The 21,456-nt window shown below is 40.7% G+C and overlaps 1 protein-coding gene across 2 annotated transcripts in view; it reads right to left on the bottom strand.

Moving 5' to 3' along the window:
• Positions 1-18,928, bottom strand: part of HDGFL3 (HDGF like 3) — a 95,883-nt gene extending 76,955 nt beyond the window's left edge. Inside the window, exon 1 of one of the 2 annotated variants that reach the window (XM_007129827.4) lies at positions 18,419-18,928. In XM_007129827.4, coding sequence (XP_007129889.1) covers positions 18,419-18,502 — 84 coding nt within the window. In that variant the 5' untranslated portion in view covers positions 18,503-18,928. The remainder of the gene's footprint in view (positions 1-18,418) is intronic. The other variant, XM_007129828.3, reaches the window with a different exon arrangement.
• Positions 18,929-21,456: the final 2,528 nt, after the last annotated feature.

The following is a 21,456-nucleotide window of genomic DNA, read 5'->3' as shown; positions in this document are numbered from 1 at the left end:
TGAGGTCTTTGTTTTGGGGGGTGACTAGCTAAATAGTAATCTTTAAGTAAAACAGGAATACTTGGGTTGGGAGGGGTGGCTAGATTACTTTTGATGATGAATTTGTGGTACCTGAGGGACAGCTAGATGGTTAAAAAAAAAAAAGGAAGATCACAAATCAATAACCTAACGTTCTACCTTCATCAACTGGAAAAAGAATAGCACACCAACTTAAAGCAAATAAAAGGAAGAAAAAAATAAAGATTAGAGTGGAAATAAGTAAAACAGACAATAGAAAAATACAGGAAATCAATGAAACCAAAAGTTAGTTCTTTGACAAGATCAATAAAATTGACAAATCTTAGGTTAGAACAACTAAGAAAAAAGAGAGAAGATTCAAATTAGTAAAATCAGGAACGAAAAGAGAACATTACTACTGACCTTACAGAAATAAAAAAGACTATCAGAGAATAGTATGGATAACTGTATGCCAACAAATTAGATAACCTAGATAAAATGAACAAATTCCTAGAAAGGCACAAACTATTGAAACCCACTGAAGAAGAAATAGAAAATGTGAGTAGAGCTATAATAAGAGATTGAATTATAAAAAAATACCATAAATAATAAAAAAAAACCCTACCACAAAGAATCTAAAAAAGCGCAACTCATAGAAACAAGAGTAGAATGATGGTTGCTAGGGACTGGAGGGTAGGGGAAATTGGGAGATGTTGGTCAAAGGATACAAACTTCCAGTTATAAGATGAGTAAGTTTTGGGGATCTAACATACAACATGGTGATTATAGTTAACAATACTGTATAGACTTGAAAGTTGCTAAGAATAAATCTTAAAAGTTCTCACTACAAAAGAAATGGTAATTATGTGAGGTGACTGAAGTGCTAACTAACCCTACTAGTGTAATCACTTTATAATGTGTAAGTGTATCAAATCAACACGTTGTACATCTTAAATTTACACAATATTTTATGTCAGTTAAATCTCAATAAAGCTGTTTAAAATAAAAAAAAAAAACACCCACAAAGAAAAGCTCAGGTCCAGATAGCTTCATTGGTGAATCATACCAAACATTTAAAGAATTAATACCAATCCTTCACAAACTCTTTCAAAAAACAGAAGAGGAGGAACACTCCCCAACTCATTTTTTGAGGCCTGTATTACTCTGATACCAGGATCCCAGAAACAGACATCACAAGAAAACAGAACTATAGATCAGTATCACTTACGACTAGAGATGCAAAAATCTACAACAAAAATACAGATCTTCCTCAACTTATGATGGAGTTACATCCCAATAAACCCATCATAAACTGAAATTATCATTAAGACAGAATGCATTTAATACACCTAACATACCGAATACCATAGCTCAGCCTAGCCTACTTTAAATGTGCTCAGAACACTTATATTAACCTACAGTTGGGCAAAACAATCTAACACAAAGCCTATTTTATAATAAAATGTTGAGCATCTCATGTAATTTATGGAATACTATTCTGAAAGTGAAATACAGAATGGTTGTATGGATATAGAATGGTTCAAAGTGTATTGGCTGTTTACCATAGTGACAGTGTGGTTGACTGGGAGCTACGGCTCACTGCCACTGCCCAGCATCAGGAGAAAGTATCTTACTGCATATCGCTAGCCTGGGAAAAGATCAAAATTCAAAACTTGAAGCGTGGTTTCTACTGAATGTGTATCACTTTTGTACCATCATGAAGTCGAAAAATTATAAGTTCAACTGTCATGTGTCAGGGATTCTATTTCTTATTAGCAAACAGAATCCAGCAATGTATAAAAAGAATTATGCACCACAACCAAGAATTTTTTTTTTTTTTTTTTGGTGGTACGCGGGCCTCTCACTGTTGTGGCCTCTCCCGTTGCGGAGCACAGGCTCCGGACGCGCACGCTCAGTGGCCATGGCTCACGGGCCCAGCCGCTCCGCGGCATGTGGGATCTTCCCAGACCAGGGCACAAACCCATGTCCCCTGCATCGGCAGGCGGATTCTCAATCACTGCGCCACCAGGGAAGCCCGACCAAGAATTTTTATTCCAAGAATGTGAGACTGGTTTAACACACAAAAATCAATCAATATAATACACCATATTAATAGAACAAAAGACAAAACATCACATGGTTATCTCAATAGATGTGGGAAAAGCATCTGACAAAATCCAACATTCTTCCATGATAAAAACATTCAACAAACTAGGAATACAAGGAAACACCCTCAACCTGATAAAGGGCATCTATGAAAAACCCACAGCTAACGTCATACTTAATTGTGGAAGACTAAAATTTCCTGCATAAGATAAGGAACAAGACAAGGATGTCCACTTTGACCACTTCTATTCAACATTGTACTGGAGGTTCTAGTCAAGGTCATTAGGCTATATGGAATGTAAAATGGTATAACAGCTTTGGAAAAGAGCCTGGGAATTTCTCAAAAGGTTAAACAAAGAGTTACCATATGACCCAGCAATTCCATTCCTAAGTATATACCCAAGAGATTGAAAACATTAAATCCACATAAAAAATTGTACACATATGTTCACTGCAGCATTATTTATAACAGCCCAAAGTGGAAATGACCCAAATACCCATCAACTGATGAACAGATAAACAAAATGTGGAGTACCTATGGAATAACTACTGGGACTTCCCTGGTAGCACAGTGGTTGGGGATCCGTGCTCCCAATGCAGGAGGCCTGGGTTTGATCTCTCGTCGGGGAACTGGATCCTACATGCATGCCGCAACTAAGAGTTCGCATGCCACAACATGGAGCACACCTGCTGCAACTAAGACCCGGCACAACCAAATAAATAAATGAATATTAAATAAACAATAAATAAAAGGAATAAACTACTGATACACACTACAACATGGATGAACTTTGAAAATATTATGTTAAATTAAAGAAGCCAGACATAATTGGCCATATATTCTTTTTTTAAAAATAAATAAATTTGTTTATTTATTTATTTATGGGTGGCTATGTTGGGTCTTCATTGCTGTGCGCTGGCTTTCTCTAGTTGTGGCGAGCAGGGGCTACTCTTCGTTGCAGTGTGCAGGCTTCTCATTGCGGTGGCTTCTCTTGTTGTGGAGCATGGGCTCTAGATGCGCAGGCTTCAGTAACTGTGGCACGTGGGCTCAGGAGTTGTGGCATGCAGGCTCTAGAGCGCAGGCTCAGTAGTTGTGGCGCGTGGGCTTAGTTGCTCCGCGACATGTGGGTTCTTCCCGGACCAGGGCTCGAACCCGTGTGATTAAGAATCCCCTGCACTGGCAGGTGGATTCTTAACCACTGCACCACCAGGGAAGTCCAATTGGCCATACAGTCTATGATACCTTCAAATGAAATATCCAGAATAAGAAAATTCTTAGAAACAAAGCAGATTAGTGATTGTCATGGATTGGGGGTAAGGATGGATGATGACAGACTGCTTAATGGGTATGCGTTTCCTTTTGGGGTGATAAAAATGTTCTAGAATTAGCAATGGTTGTATGGCATTGTGAATATAATAAAAACCACTGAACTGTATAACTTAAACAGGTGAATTTTATGTAACCTAAATGATATCTCAACAAAAAAAGAAATGTATGTACAATAGTCCCCCATTATCTGCAGTTTCATTTTCTGTGGTTTCAGTTACCTGTGATCAACCATGGTCCAAAAATATTTAATGGAAAATTCCAGAAATAAACAATTCATAAGTTTTAAATTGCACGCCATTCGCAGTAATGTTATGAAATCTCAAGCCATCCTGGAGTAGGACATGAATTATCCCTTTGTCCAGCATATCCTACCTGTTAATAACTTAGTAGCTGTCTCAGTTATCAGATCAACTGTTGCAGTATTGCAGTGCTTGTGTTCAAGTAGCCTTGATTTTACTTAATGAGGGTCCCAAAGCGCAAGAGTAGCGATGCTGGCAATTTGGATATGCCAAAGAGAAGCTGTGAAGTGCTTTCATTAAGTGAAAAGGTGGAAGTTCTCGACTTACTAAGGAGAGAAAAAATACCATTTGCTGAAGTTGCTAAGATCTACTGTATGAAAGAATATTCTATCCATGAAATTGTGAAGGAAAAAGAAATTCATGCTAGTTTTGCTGTTGCACTCCAAACTGCAAAAGTTATGGCCATAGTGCATTATAAGTGTTAAGATGAAAAGGCATTAAATTTATACAATAAGATATTTTGAGAGAGACCACATTCACGTAACTTTTATTACAGTGTATTGATATAACTGTTTTATTTTATTATTTGTTATTTAATATTTTACCATGCCTAATTTATAAATTGAACTCTATCATGGGTACATAGGTATAGGAAAAAACGTATACATACGGCTCAGTATTATCTGCAATTTCAGGCATCCACTGGGGGTACTGTAATGTATCCCCATGGATAAGGGGGGATTACTGTACTGAAACAAAGTAAGGTGTATTCCAGGTATACAAGTACAATTTAATATTTAAAATATATAGGGCTTCCCTGGTGGCGCAGTGGTTGCGCGTCCGCCTGCGGGTGCAGGGGAGCCGGGTTCGCGCCCCGGTCTGGGAGGATCCCACATCCCACATGCCGCGGAGCGGCTGGGCCCGTGAGCCATGGCCGCTGGGCCTGCACGTCCGGAGCCTGTGCTCCGCAACGGGAGAGGCCACAGCGGAGGGAATATATATATATATATATATATATATAAAATTAATAAAAAGGCCAAAAGAGAAAACTTACAAGACTATTACAATGTGACAAAATTTAACTTCCATTCTTGATAATTTTTAGAAAAATAAGAATAAAAGAATACATCACTGGAAAACAGTATGGGGGTTCCTTAAAAAACTAAAAATAGAGTTGCCACATGATCCTGCAATCCCATTCCTGGGCATATATCTAGAGAAAACTATAATTCAAAAAGATACGTGCACCCCAATGTTCACTGCAGCACTATTTACAATAGCCAAAACATAGAAACAACCTAAATGCCCACTGACAGATGAATGGATAAAGAAGATGTGGTAAATATATATATAATGAAGTATTACTCAGCCATAAAAAAGAAAGAAATAATGCCAATTGCAGCAACATGGATGGACCTAGAGATTATCATGCTAAGTCAGTCAGAAGGAGAAAGATAAAATACCATATATCACTTATATGTGTAATTTAAAATATGACACATGACCTTACCTACGACACAGAAACAGACTCACAGTCCTAGAGAACAGACTTGTGGTTGCCAAGGGGGAGGGGGGCTAGGGAGGGATGGATTGGGAGTTTGGGGTTAGCAGATACAAATTATTGTACATAGAATGGATAAACAACAAGGTCCTACACAGGGAACTATATTCAATATCCTGTGATAAACCATAATGGAAAAGAATATGAAAAAGTATGTATATATAGGTATAACTGAATCACTTTGCTGTATAGTAGAAAATAACACATTATAAATCAACTATACTTCAATAAAATAAACTTTAAAAAAAAGAATATATCAACATGATGTGGACCCCAGCTGTCATAAAATTTTATCATAATGTTCTGAAATGTGCACAAATATAACAGTACTACTACTATAACAATACATTATAAAACCAAGATAAATTTATATATTATTAAGTAGAAATAAAATGACACCAAAAAAATCCAAATTAATAATTTAATGTCATACTGTTTTGCTGGAATTACATCCTGTTTACAACATGAATACACCTCAGGTTCTTTTGTGTTTAGCACTCTTATGCTGCCCTGGGCTGTATAATGAATCAAATTTCACACTATTTTTCTCTATCAGAACTACCACCAGGCCTCCATTTGCACAGCCCCTCTTGACATCATTAGGTGATCAATAAGATGTTGGAGGCAAAGAATAAGGAGCATCTAGGATAATTTGAGGTCTTTGTTTTGGGGGGTGACTAGCTAAATAGTAATCTTTAAGTAAAACAGGAATACTTGGGTTGGGAGGGGTGGCTAGATTACTTTTGATGATGAATTTGTGGTACCTGAGGGACAGCTAGATGGAGCTGTCTAGTAGGTAAATGGATGTATGGATTTGAAGCTCACAATAGTAAGTCTGGGCCTGAAACAGAAATTTAGAAGAATGGTGGCTTGAAGCCAAAGAAGAACCTGTAAAGGTATGGTTAGAGAAGCAAAAGAATCTTTCAAAAGAAACACACGAGGGAAGTCAAGGGAAGAGAATTTTTTAACAGCAGTGTTAATTTCTACAGAGGCAACAATTAGGATTGAAATGAATTCTATTAATCGGCAGGTGATGGTGACTTCTGGGATAGGGGTGAAAAAGAGACAGTAAGGTCAGTTATTTAAAGAAGCTTGGCTACCAAGGAAAGCAGAGAGAGCAGTGCCTGGAAGATAGGAGAGATTATTCTTTGTAGTCTGAAGAGAGAAAGTCAGTGGAGGGGAAGAGGCTGATGACTTAAAGTCTATGAGAACAAAACTTTGTTTCGTCACCTCTCTACCCCCAGCATCTGTTAGGGTGTTAGTGTTTGGGACATAGCAAACACTCAAAAACATCAATATTTGCTGAATGTTGAATGAAGAAAGGAAAAGGGTGGAGTCAAGCAAGAAGGGGAGGGTCTTAGTAAGGAGGATGGGGAAGAGGTGATGGAGAGGGAAAAAAACATTTTTTGATCATCCGTTAAACTTCAGATTCTTTATGTTCAAAATCCTTGAAATAACCCTGAAAAGAAGGCATTATTGTCTCCATTTTACAGTCTCAAAGCAAAGAGATTAGGTACTCAAGGTCATTCATCTGTTGAGGGATAGAGACAGTAAGCAGACATGGCTTTATCTGCACATAAAGCTCCTGCTCTTCCACTGCACCTTGAAAATGAACATATAAAATATGAAAGTAAAATAATTTGCTGAAAATAAGGGGAAAGAAGTTGAGTTGGAAAAGGGTAGTAAAAATATCTACTAACACCTGAGGAGGATGGACAAACAGCTGACCCAGGTCAAGTAAAAGGAGTGATGAGCAGTGTTGAGGACCTAACTGAAATTAATCCTGGAGCAGCCCCAGTCTGCATGCTTTTGTGATTATGTTTAGTTGGTCTCAGCAGGAGTTTGTAGGGTGAATGCATGAAAGTGTGCGTGGGGTGAGAGCAGTTCAAGTAATCACGTAGGTCTAATTTGGATAAGGAAGGAGTGAAGCCAGGAGGTAGCTGGGATACCCAGAGAAAACAGAGGTCAAGGGCTTATTTTTTAGAGTTTACAATATTGAATGAGAAGCAATTTTAGTGGCGCAAAGGAGGGGTCTTCAATCACCATCATCTCTATTTCACTTCAACAAACCTCTCTAACCGCCGGCTCTTGCTGAGCTGCCCTACTTCTGTAATTTGCTTTTATGACAATATTAAAAACAAGGGACACATTTGTTCTGGGTTACCTGATCCCTTGTAGTTAAATAAATATTTGCCCCAGACAAGGAGCTTATTAAAAATGAACAATGGAGACCATCAAATTTCATAACTCTATCAAAGGCTCTGTCCTTCACCCGCCACCCCACCTAGCACAAGATAGGGCCAGTGAACAACAGCAGTGACCAAAAGCTGAGCAGAGAACCACCAGAGTTCTTGAATACTTGACTTAACACAAAGATTAACCTAACCCTTTTGTTTCCAGATACTTCCACTTAGTATAGTGGGGCTATTTTCCAATAGCAGTGTACTTATTTTGTGTGAGTCAGTCAGCCAGATGTGAGATATAAAACTGTGCTTACTATAACTTTTCAGAAATATATCTTTTTCAGAAATTGAAGAGTGTCTTACTATCATCAATATTAGATTGTCTCTTCTGAGATTGCTGTTATCTAAATAGTAGGAAGGAAATCTTTTTGATTGGACAAAAGTGATTGTAAAGAAAATACAGAACCATTAGAAATGTGGTAGTTCCATGACTTTACATCCACCTCAGAGGGTACCACAAACCTACCCCACCTATATGTTTTCTGGACTTAACAAAAGCCCATCAATCCCAGTCATAGATAGCCTGATACTTCCACAGTCTAGTCTCACAAACCCAAGAAAACCCCAGAACCTCAATATTATCAGCCAGGGAACACTAGATAGTCAGTGTTTATCACTAACTAGTTAGCAAATGTATGAAGCTTATTACCCTCAACAAGCCATATGTATGAAACTATAATTAGCTTCATAGAGAAAGCTAAGCAAGTAGTAGGTATATTTGCAGTTCAAAGAATAGAAGGAAAATGAGAGTAGAAATATTTGATCTGTATACCTTTGGAAATCAAGTAAAATACTGGCCAGGGTGGTTAAGTGACCTAACATAACCTTCATTTCTTATGTTCATGTGACCTCCATGTAGGACTATGGCTACAGCAGAATAAAAAGCTCAGGACTATTAACTCATCTCAAAAATCCAACTACTGTTCTATATAAACATATATAACTCACATAGATTAATCTCCCTTTGGCCTAAGAGACCAGACCAGTGCTTTTCAAACTACAGGTAGTGAAACTGATTTTGTGGGTTACAACCTGATTTTATACAAAATGAAATATAAAAACATCAGGATGCATCACATATAGTATGATTTGGTGAAAATCTTTTTCTAGTGTGTGTGTATGAAATTAATATTTATTTCTTACTGTCAGTTACAGTCAAAAAAAGTCTGAAAGCCACTAGACTAGACTGCAACAGAATCAATCAGCAACAATGACTCATTTCCAAGGTCTAAATACTTTTTCAAAATTATTGACCTAATCCTCATGTAGCAGTCCAGTGAAGGAGATAAGAACAGTTATGCCTTGTTTGAAAATAGCTGGTCTCATTTTGAAAGTCAAACAGAAGTCTTGAGGGAATTAATTTTCAATCCATTTAACATATGCTAACTCCCCCCAAAAAATGAACTGAGAATTCATAACACTGCTCCCTCTAAATATGCATTTCCTCCAAAATTAAAGATGTCATTAGTACAAAAGTTCTACTTCAGTGACAAAAAGGAAGAAGAGATCTAAAGGCATGGGTTTATTTTTTGACATTTTTCCCTACATAAAAGTTTTTCAATCTCTGTGAAACTCATTTTTATATTTGCTAACCACGACTGAACCTAAATGAACCCATCACTTACAACAACTCTCATCTTAAACATATTTTGATAGAAACTAAGAAGTTACTAATATGTTAGTAATAATTACGCAGTCCACTTTGAAACGGTACCTCCACTTTTGGGGAGCCTTCGAGACTCTATAATCAGGCTTAAGGAATCCACTCAGAGCTTGAGTTTCAGTGATCAAGTGGGAGGAGTAGTTGATTCATAGGCACCATTTATCTGCCAACGAAGTCCAGCTTAGCTTGCCCCCAAATCCTGAAGCTATGTGGACCCTCTAGAGATGGCTCATCACATTCAGAAATCTGGAAAGGTAATATTAATGGGAAGTCCCCACAACTCCCAGAACCTAAAGCCAACTCACTATTATAAAGTCACAAGGAAACTGCTGAAAGACACACTTGCCAAACCACAAAAACATTTACTGAGATTTTACCAGGTCTGGTGTTTCTAGGAGGTTAATTATTAGGTACTTAATTAGCAAACACTTCCTTCATGTATATTTTCACATTTGATTACTAGGAAAAAGGGTGAGACTAAGAATTATCACTCTCCCTGTTTTACAAAGAGGTTGTAATAAAAAAAGATGCCCAAACCTAACAAACCAAGAGAGTGGTAGAATGAGGTGCTTATCTTTTAACTCCTTGTCTAGTTGTCTTTCCCGACATGGCAGGATGTCTTGCTCAGAAATCTGGAGGATGTCACTCTAAATGTCTGAGCTCACCAATCATTAGATTATTTCACTCTTTTTAACCTCTACGTGGCTCTCTGTAACCCTACAGATGGTACTTACCAAACTACAGCAAATTCTTATCAAGTAAGAAGATATAGTAGAAAAATTCAATTACTACCTCCATTTTCATCAGCTGAAAGGAGATTACATATACAAATGGCAGTGATATACTATATATAGGAAAATGCTGTTACAGAGATTGGGAATGCAGTAAACTGGCAAGAAGTTACACAGGCTAGTAGTAGTAGTTCTTATGATTTAGCTTCTAGGCTCTACTGAACCAGTAACTCTCATAACTACCCTACCTGATGTTCAAAGTAGATGTGTTCTCTTACACATAAAGGTTTTAGAACTTACACTAAGTGAACATCATGCTACTCATTCAGAATTGATTTTAATGGGTCTCTGCTTTCTTTAAATGTACAACTAATATTTATTTTTATATTGCCCTGTGTCAAAGGGCTTTCAAAGAGATATAGACTAAAGATAATACAATAAATGTTACAATAGTAAATGTTCTCTGACTGAAGATTCCCAGCTTCACAGAAACTTGTGAGCCCTACAAACACACATATACGTATGGTCTTTTTACATACCACCAAATGCTTCTTTAGTCCTTTACCTAATCTGATATCACATTTCTTATGTTCTTGTGGCATTCTTAATAGTCTGGGGTTAAGACACTTAATTAAGTTGTCTTTAGGTGAATTTCTTAAGCTAAGTCTCGGTTCTCTTATGGGGATATCTACCTTATAGTAGTGTTATTATATATACTCATTCTAACTTGATAATCAAGTCACATATACATTATTGATAGAATGTCATATATGATACATATATTCTGCCTAACTTGTAACCAAAGAAATTAATTCAATTAAATATTTGTGCTTATTAAATTGAGAAAGATTTTTAAAAGTTTGAATCATCTACTTTTAATGAATATGTGAGAAAACAAGTATTCTCTTATTCTGGTAGTGGGTAAGATAAGATAGTGAAATCTTTGTAATACAAAGCTTTAAAACATGCACATGCCCCTTGACTCAGAAATATAATTTCCAGAGACTTGTCCTACGGAAATAATAATTAAGCCAAAAGAATGTTTCTCAGAGTATTCTTTTATAGTATAAAACTGGAAATAAAATAAATGTCTTATAATAGCAAGTAGTTATAATTTATAAAAATAGGTCCACGCCATAAATTACCAGATGGTTATTACAAATAATGTTATAAAAACATATTCATTACCATTGAAAGTCTTCTAGATACAGAGTTTAGTGGGGAAAAAAGGTTGCAAAACTGTATATATTACAAAAATTATGTACCTACACATATAGGTGCATATTCATGATGCTTGTAAGTATGTCTAGGGATGTCAATCTTTCTACAGTGAACATTATTACTTGTGTAATAACTGTAACTCTGTTACACAGGTGAAATTAATATATAACATGAAGGTCAGTCCATTCTCTCTTTTAAATAAGGATAGTTTAAATAGTTTACAGTATGAGCAAACTGTTTTCGGTGCAAGGAACACTATTGACTGTTAAGGGTCCTCTATAGTCAGTACTTCTATTCTGTGGTGAAGGAGCAATTAAAAAAAATTCTAATTAGTTACAGACATTTTAATAAAATACATTAAAGATGTATTATTAGAAAATTAAAATTAAAAGGCATACAAATACAAACCTCAATTTTAAATCAGATTCACAAACAAAAAGTTACTCTATCAAATTGCTTAAAAAGTTTCTAAACTCTTGCTCTCAATTTCTATATCTATTTTGTCACTGACAGGTAACAAACAGTCCACAGACCATGCTTTCAGTACTGCTTGAAATGAATAAGAAATCTTTTTGCAGTGGACTAACAACCGTATTAAGTGGACTATATTTTGATCAGACATCTGGAGATTCTTCTGCAATAGAAGATATTTCTCTAATGAACAGAACTATTTGGGCTCTTCCTCTACTATACTTTTTAGTCTATAATGTTTTTCTAATGCTAATAGATATTTTCAACAAAGTCATATATCATTTTAAACCATCAGTCATTTTCTAAAAGAATCAAACACAATCTCATATAGTGGAATTAAGAGAATTAATATTCTTCAAATCATGGGGCAACAAGTAGTCATTAGGGCATTCCAAAGGGGATATGCCAGATATACAGATTCACCTGGCTGACGGAAAATGTAAATGTTGGTATTGAGAGTTTAAGTTGCCTGTTTGCCCCCAGGGTTAAACTGAAGAAAATGAGACAGTTTGCCAGTCTCAGACTGTCAATGTGAATATAGTCTCTTGGGGAAAGGCTGGGTGAGCCTGTGCCACTCTACCTGAGGAATGAACCAACGATGGATTTCTGTGGACTCAGGACAAAGTAATAAAGATTATAAACATCATACTTTATGTCGAGATTAAAAAGAACTTGTGTCAGCTGATTTTCTAAAAATACGTAGCCTGGTCTCCAGAAATAAAGGTTCAGTCTAGCAGTTTACTGTCAAAGGCAAAAAAAAAGGAAAGTGCTATGGATCAGAAACTGAGGATTCCCAACCAGTATTTACATTAATAGAGGGTAGGGAAACACTTTAATTATTCAATTACAACGTTTTTAAATTGCTGCAAGTTTAATCTGTTGGTAGAAAAATGAAAAAATACACGTAGTACAGTGCCTTACATACAGTAGGTACTCAATAAAAGTTCAGTAAGAGTTCAGCTCTTTGAACTGTCATAGAGAGGTAAGTCAAATGCTTTATTCTTAAGTTTTAACAAGTGAGAGGTGGAGAGCTAGATCAAAAATATGATGAGCAATGAATGATTTAGCATGAAAGGAACAGAAAGACTCTAGTAGAGTTAAGCAAAAGACAGAGGCAGAATCCAGAACTACAAAGAAGCCTCAAGAGAAAGCTGTGAAGTAGTAAATGAAGCTTCTAAAATAGTCAAAGGGAATAGGAAGATGCAACTTTGTAGGACTGAAGCCTTAAAGAAAAAATTTCTCACTGAAAGCTAAGAATGGTGAAATTCAATCCATGAAGAAGCTTGGAGTATTAGATTCTTCTTTTTCCCCACCTCATACAAAGAGTGTGTTTTTAAAATTGAGGCATTATATACACAAATTGAGGCATTATATACATAATAGTGCATAAATCCCCATATGCAACCTTGATAAATTTTTACATATGTACAAACCCAGATCAAGATACAGAACATTTCCAGTGCCTCCTACCAGTCAGTAACCCCACCACCACCTCCACCTACCACAAACTGATCACCATGGATCAGCTTTGCCTGTTTTTGAACATCATGGGATCATACAGAAGGTACTGTCTTGTGTCTGGCTTTTTTCACTCAACCTTATATTTTTTGAGATTCATCCATATTTTTGTGGGCATCAGTAGTCTGCCCCTTTTTATTGCTGGGTAGTACTCTACTATACAAACATACTACAAATTTGCTTATCCGTTCTCGTGTTGATGGACATCTGGGTTGTTTTCAGTCTTCTGTTATTATGGATAAAGCTGCCATATATGAGCATTACTGTACAAGTCTTTTGGTGGACATAAACACCCATTTCTCTTGGGTATATGCCTAGAACAGACTGCCAAGTCACAAGGCAGGCATGTGTTTAACTACAGTAGATCAGGCCAGTTTTCTAAAGTGGTTATATCGACTTACTCTCCTATTAACGATGTTTGAGAGTTTTCATATAAAGTTAAATATTTTTAAAAATAAATTTATTTATTTTATTTATATTTATTTTTGGCTGTGTTTGGGTCTTCGTTTCTGTGCGAGGGCTTTCTCCAGTTGCGGGGAGCTGGGGCCACTCTTCATCGCAGTGCGCGGGCCTCTCGCCGTTGCGGCCTCTCCCGTTGCGGAGCACAGGCTCCAGACGCGCAGGCTCAGTAGTTGTGGCTCACGGGCTTAGTTGCTCCACGGCATGTGGGATCTTCCCAGACCAGGGCTCTAACCCGTGTCCCCTGCATTGGCAGGCAGATTCCCAACCACTGCGCCACCAGGGAAGCCCTAAAGTTAAATTTTAAAAAGCTCTTTAACTGAAACACAAGAGCTTTAAGACTTTTTGGTTTTTGTATTGTTTTTTGTTTTTCCATTTTTTAGAGCAGGGGTAACATAAGCAGAGTGCTCATACCTCAGGGGATACACAAGATGATTTTAGGGGGTCTGAGAAGAAAATAGTACAACTTCTATCTTAGTTTCTTATTCTTTCACCTAAAAAGCAAATTTTACTAATATCCAATACATCAATTAACACTAGTTTGCTTATTTAGATAGTTATATTTATTCACTTTAGGCATACTGTGACTTATTGCCATTTGTGTGTGCCTGGTTGAGTAGAATTATGGAACATCTACTTCTAACAGAATTCTCACTAAATGAACAAGTGGCTAAAGGAGTCCTACAAAGATGACACTAATAATGTAAGCACAAGCAACAAGGAAATGGCCAAGCTGACAGTTCTATTCTATAATATCTCTATAGAAGATAAAAACTGTTACAATCTAGCCAGATCTCACAAGAAGGAGGCAAAAAAATTCCAAAAATTAGTACTTTTTAAAATATAAACTTAATCTAGTACTATTAATGACATTTTACCAATAAGAATTTTAAAACATAAAATACCATCTATATTATCTGTCATCCCTATTAGTTTTTTTGTATTATCTTATATATAATAGTACAAAGTACATGCATATGTAATTTTAAAGTAAATTTACACATATTAGAGATGCATGCTCTATTTTTTTTTTTTTTTTTTTACCAACAAGGTACACAATCAAAAGCCTTCAGAGGGACTTCCCTGGTGGTTCAGCGGTAAAGAATCCACCTTCCAATGTAGGGGACTTGAGTTCGATCCCTGGTCAGGGAACTAAGATCCCACATGCCGTGGGGCAACTAGGCCTGCGTGCCACAACTGGAGAGAAGAACTAGAGAGAAGCCCGCATGCCGCAGTGAAAGATCCTACATGCCACAACTAAGACCCTATGTGGCCAAAAATAAAAAATAAATAAAATATTTTTTAAAAATTAAAAAAAAAAAAGACTTCAGAGACTCTTGTTTTAGCATAAGTATTTTTTAGTATTAAGCTAGTTAATCCTTAGGCATAAATGAACTTCTAATTTTTAAAGTCATATACAGCAAGTATACTCCATTAGAAACAGCCAGCTGCTATTTAATGTTAAAATAATACATCTGAAAAGGGAGGAGGACAAGAATCAACTGGTAAGAGGTATAAGGGAACTTTCTTGGGTACTGGTACTGTTCTGTCCCAGTAGGGGCTTGCATTACACCAGTGCATACATTTGTCAACTCACTGAATGGTACATTTAAGGTAAGTGTGTTTCAGTCTATGTAAATTTTACCTCAAATGGAAAAAAAAAGAATCGATTAAAAATATTGACCTCTAGTTAATGAAATACATTCTGGAGCGTCTAGGAGTAAATTATCTGCAACTTACTTTGAAATGCATTAAAAAAAGATGGACTGCTGTATGGATAGAGGGATGGATATGTGAACAAATAGGTGATATAGCAAGTATAGCAAAATGTTAAGTGCGGAATCTAGGTGGTAGATATATGGCTGTTCGCTATACAATTTTTTACGGTACGCGGGCCTCTCTCTGTTGTGGCCTCTCCCGTTGCAGAGCACAGGCTCCGGACGCGCAGGCTCAGCGGCCATGGCTCACGGGCCTAGCCGCTCCGCGGCATGTGGGATCCTCCCGGACCGGGGCACGAACCCGTGTCCCCTGCATCGGCAGGCGGACTCTCCGACCACTGCGCCACCAGGGAAGCCCCACTATACAATTTTAAAATTCTCTATATGTTTGAAATTTTTCATGATAAAATGTTGAACAAATAACAAATCTACTTAACAGCTGAAAATTTTAAATAGTGTAATGATACAGGGGAAAAATTAGAAATTCAAAAAGCAAAAAAGATAGGAACATTCAAGTACTGCTGCTTAGTGCTTTTACATACACTAAATCTGTGAGGTGAGAATTATCCCTATTTTACAGACTAGTAAACTGAAACTTAGATTACAGAACACACCCTGGGCACAGAGTGTGAAGCTCTGCCAAAAGCTGAAACCAACCTGATCAAATTTACTAGATGTCTGAATCCTCTAGGCTCACATTCCTCACAAGGGGATTTCTAGGACCAAAGTAAATGTCTTCTCTACAGCAGAGAAGTCACTTCTCCATGCCACGTGGACCAGCTCTGACCATCAGAAAGCTCCTCCCCATAGCCTGAAGAAATGTTTCCTCCATGTTCTCCCTCCTATGTTTCATTCCTTGTGGCCATATATTGATAGAATCCCAACATGGCTGGCCTTCATATCAAGGGATAATATTTGAAATTAATAAGTAGGATTTCCCCCCCCATACTTGATAATATCATCATCTACAAAGCTATAGCTAGGTGTAAAGTAGGGATACTATCTCACAGAATTGGGATGAAAATAAAACGAGAACACTGACACATTCAACTCTAACAAAGAGTAGGGACTCAAATATCTTTCTTCTTTTTCTAACCTTTACCTTTCTTTGGAAATTACAACATGCCACTCACTATAAAATATTTTTTTAAAATTAGAGAGACTTAGGTCCTTCCCTTGAGGAGCTCATGTTAAATGTGAACAGACACACATTTTTTCCTCTGTATTTACTGTATCTTATCTAACAATGTAATTGATTTTATTTCCTCATTTTATTTTCCATTTTGCCTTCGTTTGGAATTGTAACTCCCAGGAATTTTATGTACAATTAAATATACAACTATGACTACTTCTGCAGCACTTTTTTGTTTCAAAATTACTACAGGTGACCAACATATGCAAGCAACATGTTAATGAAATTTTAAGTCTATTTTCTTTTTGACTCTCAGGAGATATTTTTCAAAGATAAGATTAAAGAAAGCCATTGTGTTACAAGAAAATGACCAACTGGTGATGATAACTTTTAATTCACTTTTAACTATGTATAAACATATGTGCCCTATAGCTGTTTATTTCTTACTTGACGAATATATTCAAGGGGTTTCCTAAAGGACTCCTAAAGTAACAAATCTTGCCCCAAAGCATTATGGCACTTTAGTAGAAAAAATAACCCATTATTCCACCATGAAAACTTTGCCTTATTTAAGGAAAACCTACAGTTCAGATGTGGAGAAAAGTTATTTGCACAGCCTCACGGAATCTGAATAAGACTGTTTTTTCCCCTTGAAATCTGAGGTTGTTAGTGTTGGAAGGAATCCTAGACTTGATCATTTTACAGTTGCAGAAATGGATATTCAGACAGTTGAGATAATTAGCCCATAACAGAGCCCAGACCAGATGCCAGGGTCCCCCAATTCCTGACCCAGTGTTCTTTCCATTTTACAATCATGACAAACTAAAAACAAAACAAGTGATTATGTCCATCCATTACTCCAACTTCACTAAATTTCAGTCTGGCCACCCATGATGTCACTTCCTTTTGTGAATGGGTGTATTTGGGGGAGGGAGGAATCTCAGTACCTTCACTTGCATATAATACAACATTTTTAGAGCCTGCACTCATATTTATGCCACTATTTCCCATGTCTACTTCTATTTCTCAAGTTTACTAACATAATCTTCAACATGCTTTGACCCTCCTTTTCACTGTTATTTCAAGCAATTAACTGCCAACTGTTATAAAATAAAAGTAAAAGGAATTTATTTTAAGACACAAAGCACACATGTTAGAAAAGGGCCTAATAAAATTTAATGTTATGTATTACACGCAGATGCTTTCTAGAGAAAGAGCCCAGCGAAAACCCTGCTACACAGAAAGAGAGCGCTATTGTGGACTGTTGTGGGAGGCCGAGGATAAGGTCTGGGATCTGACCTAAAACAAACATGGAGGTGAAAAGGCACGAGGAGCTTACAGGACACACCAGCCAGTGCCAAGCTGCAAGCTCCCGGCTATTTAGTGTCGGTTTAAAAGAACCATGGGCACCAAAGATGCACGTACCCCAGGACAAGGACAGGGCAGGCGGGGCACCCGGAATCGCGCTCAGGGAAAACTCAACAAGTCTGGATGGCGAAGGATGCAACGAGAGACGGATGAATGACTGCCAAGAGGCTCCTGCTGGCTCTGAATGACCACTACCCCTTTCCAGGATTTGCGCCGCGGGCGCCCGCCGGCTCTCCGACAGCCATTTGCACTACGCTCCCCTACGTACCCCGACGTTCGCCCGGGACCGCGGTGTCTACCAACGACCCTGCCCGGAGCGATGGCTCCACTCCAGGCCCGCTTCCCGGCGGCGCGGGCTCCCGGTCACCACCGGCTTTCCGGGAGGAAGGCAGCGGCTGGCCTGCCGGGGCCGGAGCCGCCTTCGAAAGTGGGCGGAAGGATGGCGGCCCTCGCAGGGTGCGGGCGCGGCCCGGAACCCTCGCCTCCGGCGAGGCCCCGTCCTCCCTGCGCAGCGCCGCCCGCGCCCTCAGACCCGGCCGCGGTCGGCCGCTCGCAGCGGGCTCCGCGCTCCGGGCTGAGGCGATGAGGAAAGGGGGCGGGCGCGCCATCATGAAGGGGAAAATGGTGGGCGGGCGGGCCCGCGCGCGGCCGCCGTACTCACCCGGGCCGGCCAGTGCGGGTAGCCCTTCATCTTGGCGAAGACCAGGTCGCCCGCCTTGTACTCGCGGGGCCGCGGACGCGCCATCCCGGCCGCTCCCCTTCCTGGTCGTCCTTGGGCGCCGCGAAGATGCCGGGAGGCCGCCCCCCCGCGGGCCAGCAGACTGCGCCGCGCTCCCCGCGGGCCTCGAGCCGGGCGGGCGGGCGGACGAGCGGCCGCTCCGACGAAGGGAAGCAGCGAGGCGGCCGCTGGGGCGAGGGGTGGGCGGGGGGCGCAGCAGGCCCGGCAAATCACCGCCCGGCAGCGGGGGAGGGGAGCCCCCGGCCGCTCGGCTCTCCGCGCGCTGAGGTTCCCCGCCGCTGCCGCGCGCTGCTCACAGGCGCCGCATCGCCTGCCTCATGCCGCCGCCGCCGCCGCCGGCGGCCTCTTTCCCGGGCTCCCGGGCGCGGCGCGAGCACCGGGCCTCGCGCCTCCTCCGAATTCCTCCTCGGGCAGCGACCGCAAACACGATCTTATTATTGTTCTCGCGCGCGCTCAACATCCCCCCCCCACCACCACCACTTCCCGCTCCCCACCCCTCCCCTCCAGGGCCGGCCGGTTAATTCCTAGGTACACGGCCGGCTTTCGCGCAGAAACCGAGCGCGCCAGCCCGGCTGCTCGGCTGGCGGGCGGTGGGTGCGTCTTCCCTCAGCACCGAAGCCCGCGCTGGGCGGGCGGGAGCGCCTACTCCAGAGGCCGCCCGCCGCCCGCTCTCTTTTGTTCTTGGCCCGGAGCTGCCAGCCTCAGCCCAGCCAATCACCACCTGGCCTCCCCCCTCCCCACCCGTCCGCGCCACATCGGGGGCGCTCCCACCGGCGTCCCCAGTCCCACGGCCACCTCCCGCTGACTGGTCTCCCTCCCGGCTCCCCGCCGCGGGCCGCTTCTGCGAGTGCTCTCGGGTGAGTGGGGCACAAAGGCGCTCCAGGCCGGGGGCCGGCTGCGCGAGGGGACCCGCTACCCAGAGCATCAGGCTGCTGGAAAGAGCAGCGCTCTGGAGTCAGCGACCTTGTTGGGGTCTCACCCTAGGCCTGCCCTTCACAATGCGGTGTGACCCACCCAGGGCAAGCTAACCGGAGTCACCGGAGGTTATCTAATTTGCCAAGCGGGACAGTCGGGATTCGAACACGCATCTCCATAACTCCAAAGTCCGGAAGCGGTTATGCTTTTCCATGCGTGGGCCTTATAGGCCTGTAGTTTTGTGAAAGGGACTTATTCTGGCAGGTCACTCGTTTCCAATCCTGGCAACATTTTGGACAAAGTTTTTTTTGAATCTGCCCAATGAATGCTGCCTCTTTCATCATCCTGAAGCTCATCTTTAAGAGGTCAGCTGACGCAGCTCCTGAGCGTAAGGGACTTTCTGTGGTCCTCATCTTGTCTCCTTGTTTGTGTCTGTCCCCTCTTCTAGGCTTTCTTGCCCTCTCCCCCTTTTATAGAAGCTACAGTTCCTCCCAGCATTTGCCTTCCTCACTTGCTGTGTAGAATCGTGCGTGTGTTTTAACCCCTGCTCGTGTTCCTTTAATGGGGCTTTAAATTCTCTAGACTTCCTGTGGATTGTTTACTTTAATAGTGCTTAACATTATCTACTAATGCATTTCCTTACTACTTGCATCTGGTGATTTTCCTTTTTAGATATTTACCCTTCCTCACCATTCCTACAGGTTCACCTTTTCCTGTTTTCTCACTGTAGACTAGTCTAGGTCCTTTTGCCTCTGTTGCAAGAGCCTGTGTAAGTCTTAGTCCCTTCGGGCTGCTATAACAAAATACTGTAAATACTGTAGACTGGGTGACTGATAAACAACAGAAATTTATTTCTCACAGTTCTAGAGACCGGGAGGTCCAAGATCAAGGCATAGGCAATTCATTTGTCTGGTGAGGGCCTGCTTCCTGGTTCACAGAAAATAGTCTTTTCTCTGTGTCCTTACATGGGGTAAGGAGTAAAGGGGAGGAGAGTGAGGGAGCTCTCTGGGATCTCTTTTATAAGAGCGCCAATCCCGTTGATGAGGGCTCCATCCTCATGATCTAATCACCTCCCAAAGGTCCCACTTCCAAATACATTGGTCATTAGAATTTAACATGAATTTTGGGAGGATACAAACATTCAGTCTATAGCAGCCTGCTAATGTGTCACCCACTTCTAGGACTGCCATGTATACCTGCCATCATGTCAGCATGCCCTGCTCATGAACCTGTGAATGGTTCCTATATCCTCTTATGCCAAACCCAGATCCCTCTGGCCAGCTGCCAAAGCCCTAGCTGTTGGCTGCTCACCCCACATGGTCCGCCTCCCTCTGGGCACAGATTAAAGATAGGGGAGAGGAGAGAAATGAGAGGGGAAAGGTGGTCAGTTGGAAGCCATGGGAGGATTTTAAATAGGGGAGGGGCACGATCATAGTTTGGGTTTAGACAGATTACTCTGGGGGCCTGTGTGGAGGTGGATTTGAGGGTGAGAGTCTGGAGGCAGGAGCTCAGCTGGCGGGTGGGGGGCTCTCTCCAGAAGAGAGAAGACAAGGCCTGAGACAGGCCTTGCTGACTCACTGGGCAGTATGTAGCAAGGAAGAAGGAGGAGTCAAAAACTCTTCCCTGGTCTCTGGCTTAAGCCATGGGATGATTAGTTTTGACATTCACTGAGATGAGGAAATCCATGAAGAATGGACAATTTGGAGATGAGATCATGAGTGGTTTTGTGTGTTGAGATTTCCTGGGGTATCCAGAGAGAGATGCTTTAGTTGAGAGCTGAATACACAGCATAGGGAAAGTAGTCAAGGTAGAACATAGAGACTTGAGTGACTTCAGTAGATAAGTGGTGGCTGAAACCATGAGGGAGGTTCCTAGGAGACCGTGTAGAATGTAAAAAGCGGTGGTGAGGATGGAGCCAGGTAACACCAACATTTAAGGGTCAGGCAGAAGAAGAAGAGGAGTGTGGTCCTGTAGGAACCAAAGAATTAATTTCCAGAAGGAGGGAGATGTCCAGATACATGCCACAGGGAGGTCAAGTTAAGGGA

This window comes from Physeter macrocephalus, chromosome 11 (assembly GCF_002837175.3).
Source record: "Physeter macrocephalus isolate SW-GA chromosome 11, ASM283717v5, whole genome shotgun sequence".
Taxonomy (NCBI): domain Eukaryota; kingdom Metazoa; phylum Chordata; class Mammalia; order Artiodactyla; family Physeteridae; genus Physeter; species Physeter macrocephalus.
This window is presented reverse-complemented; position numbering and strand designations above follow the sequence as displayed.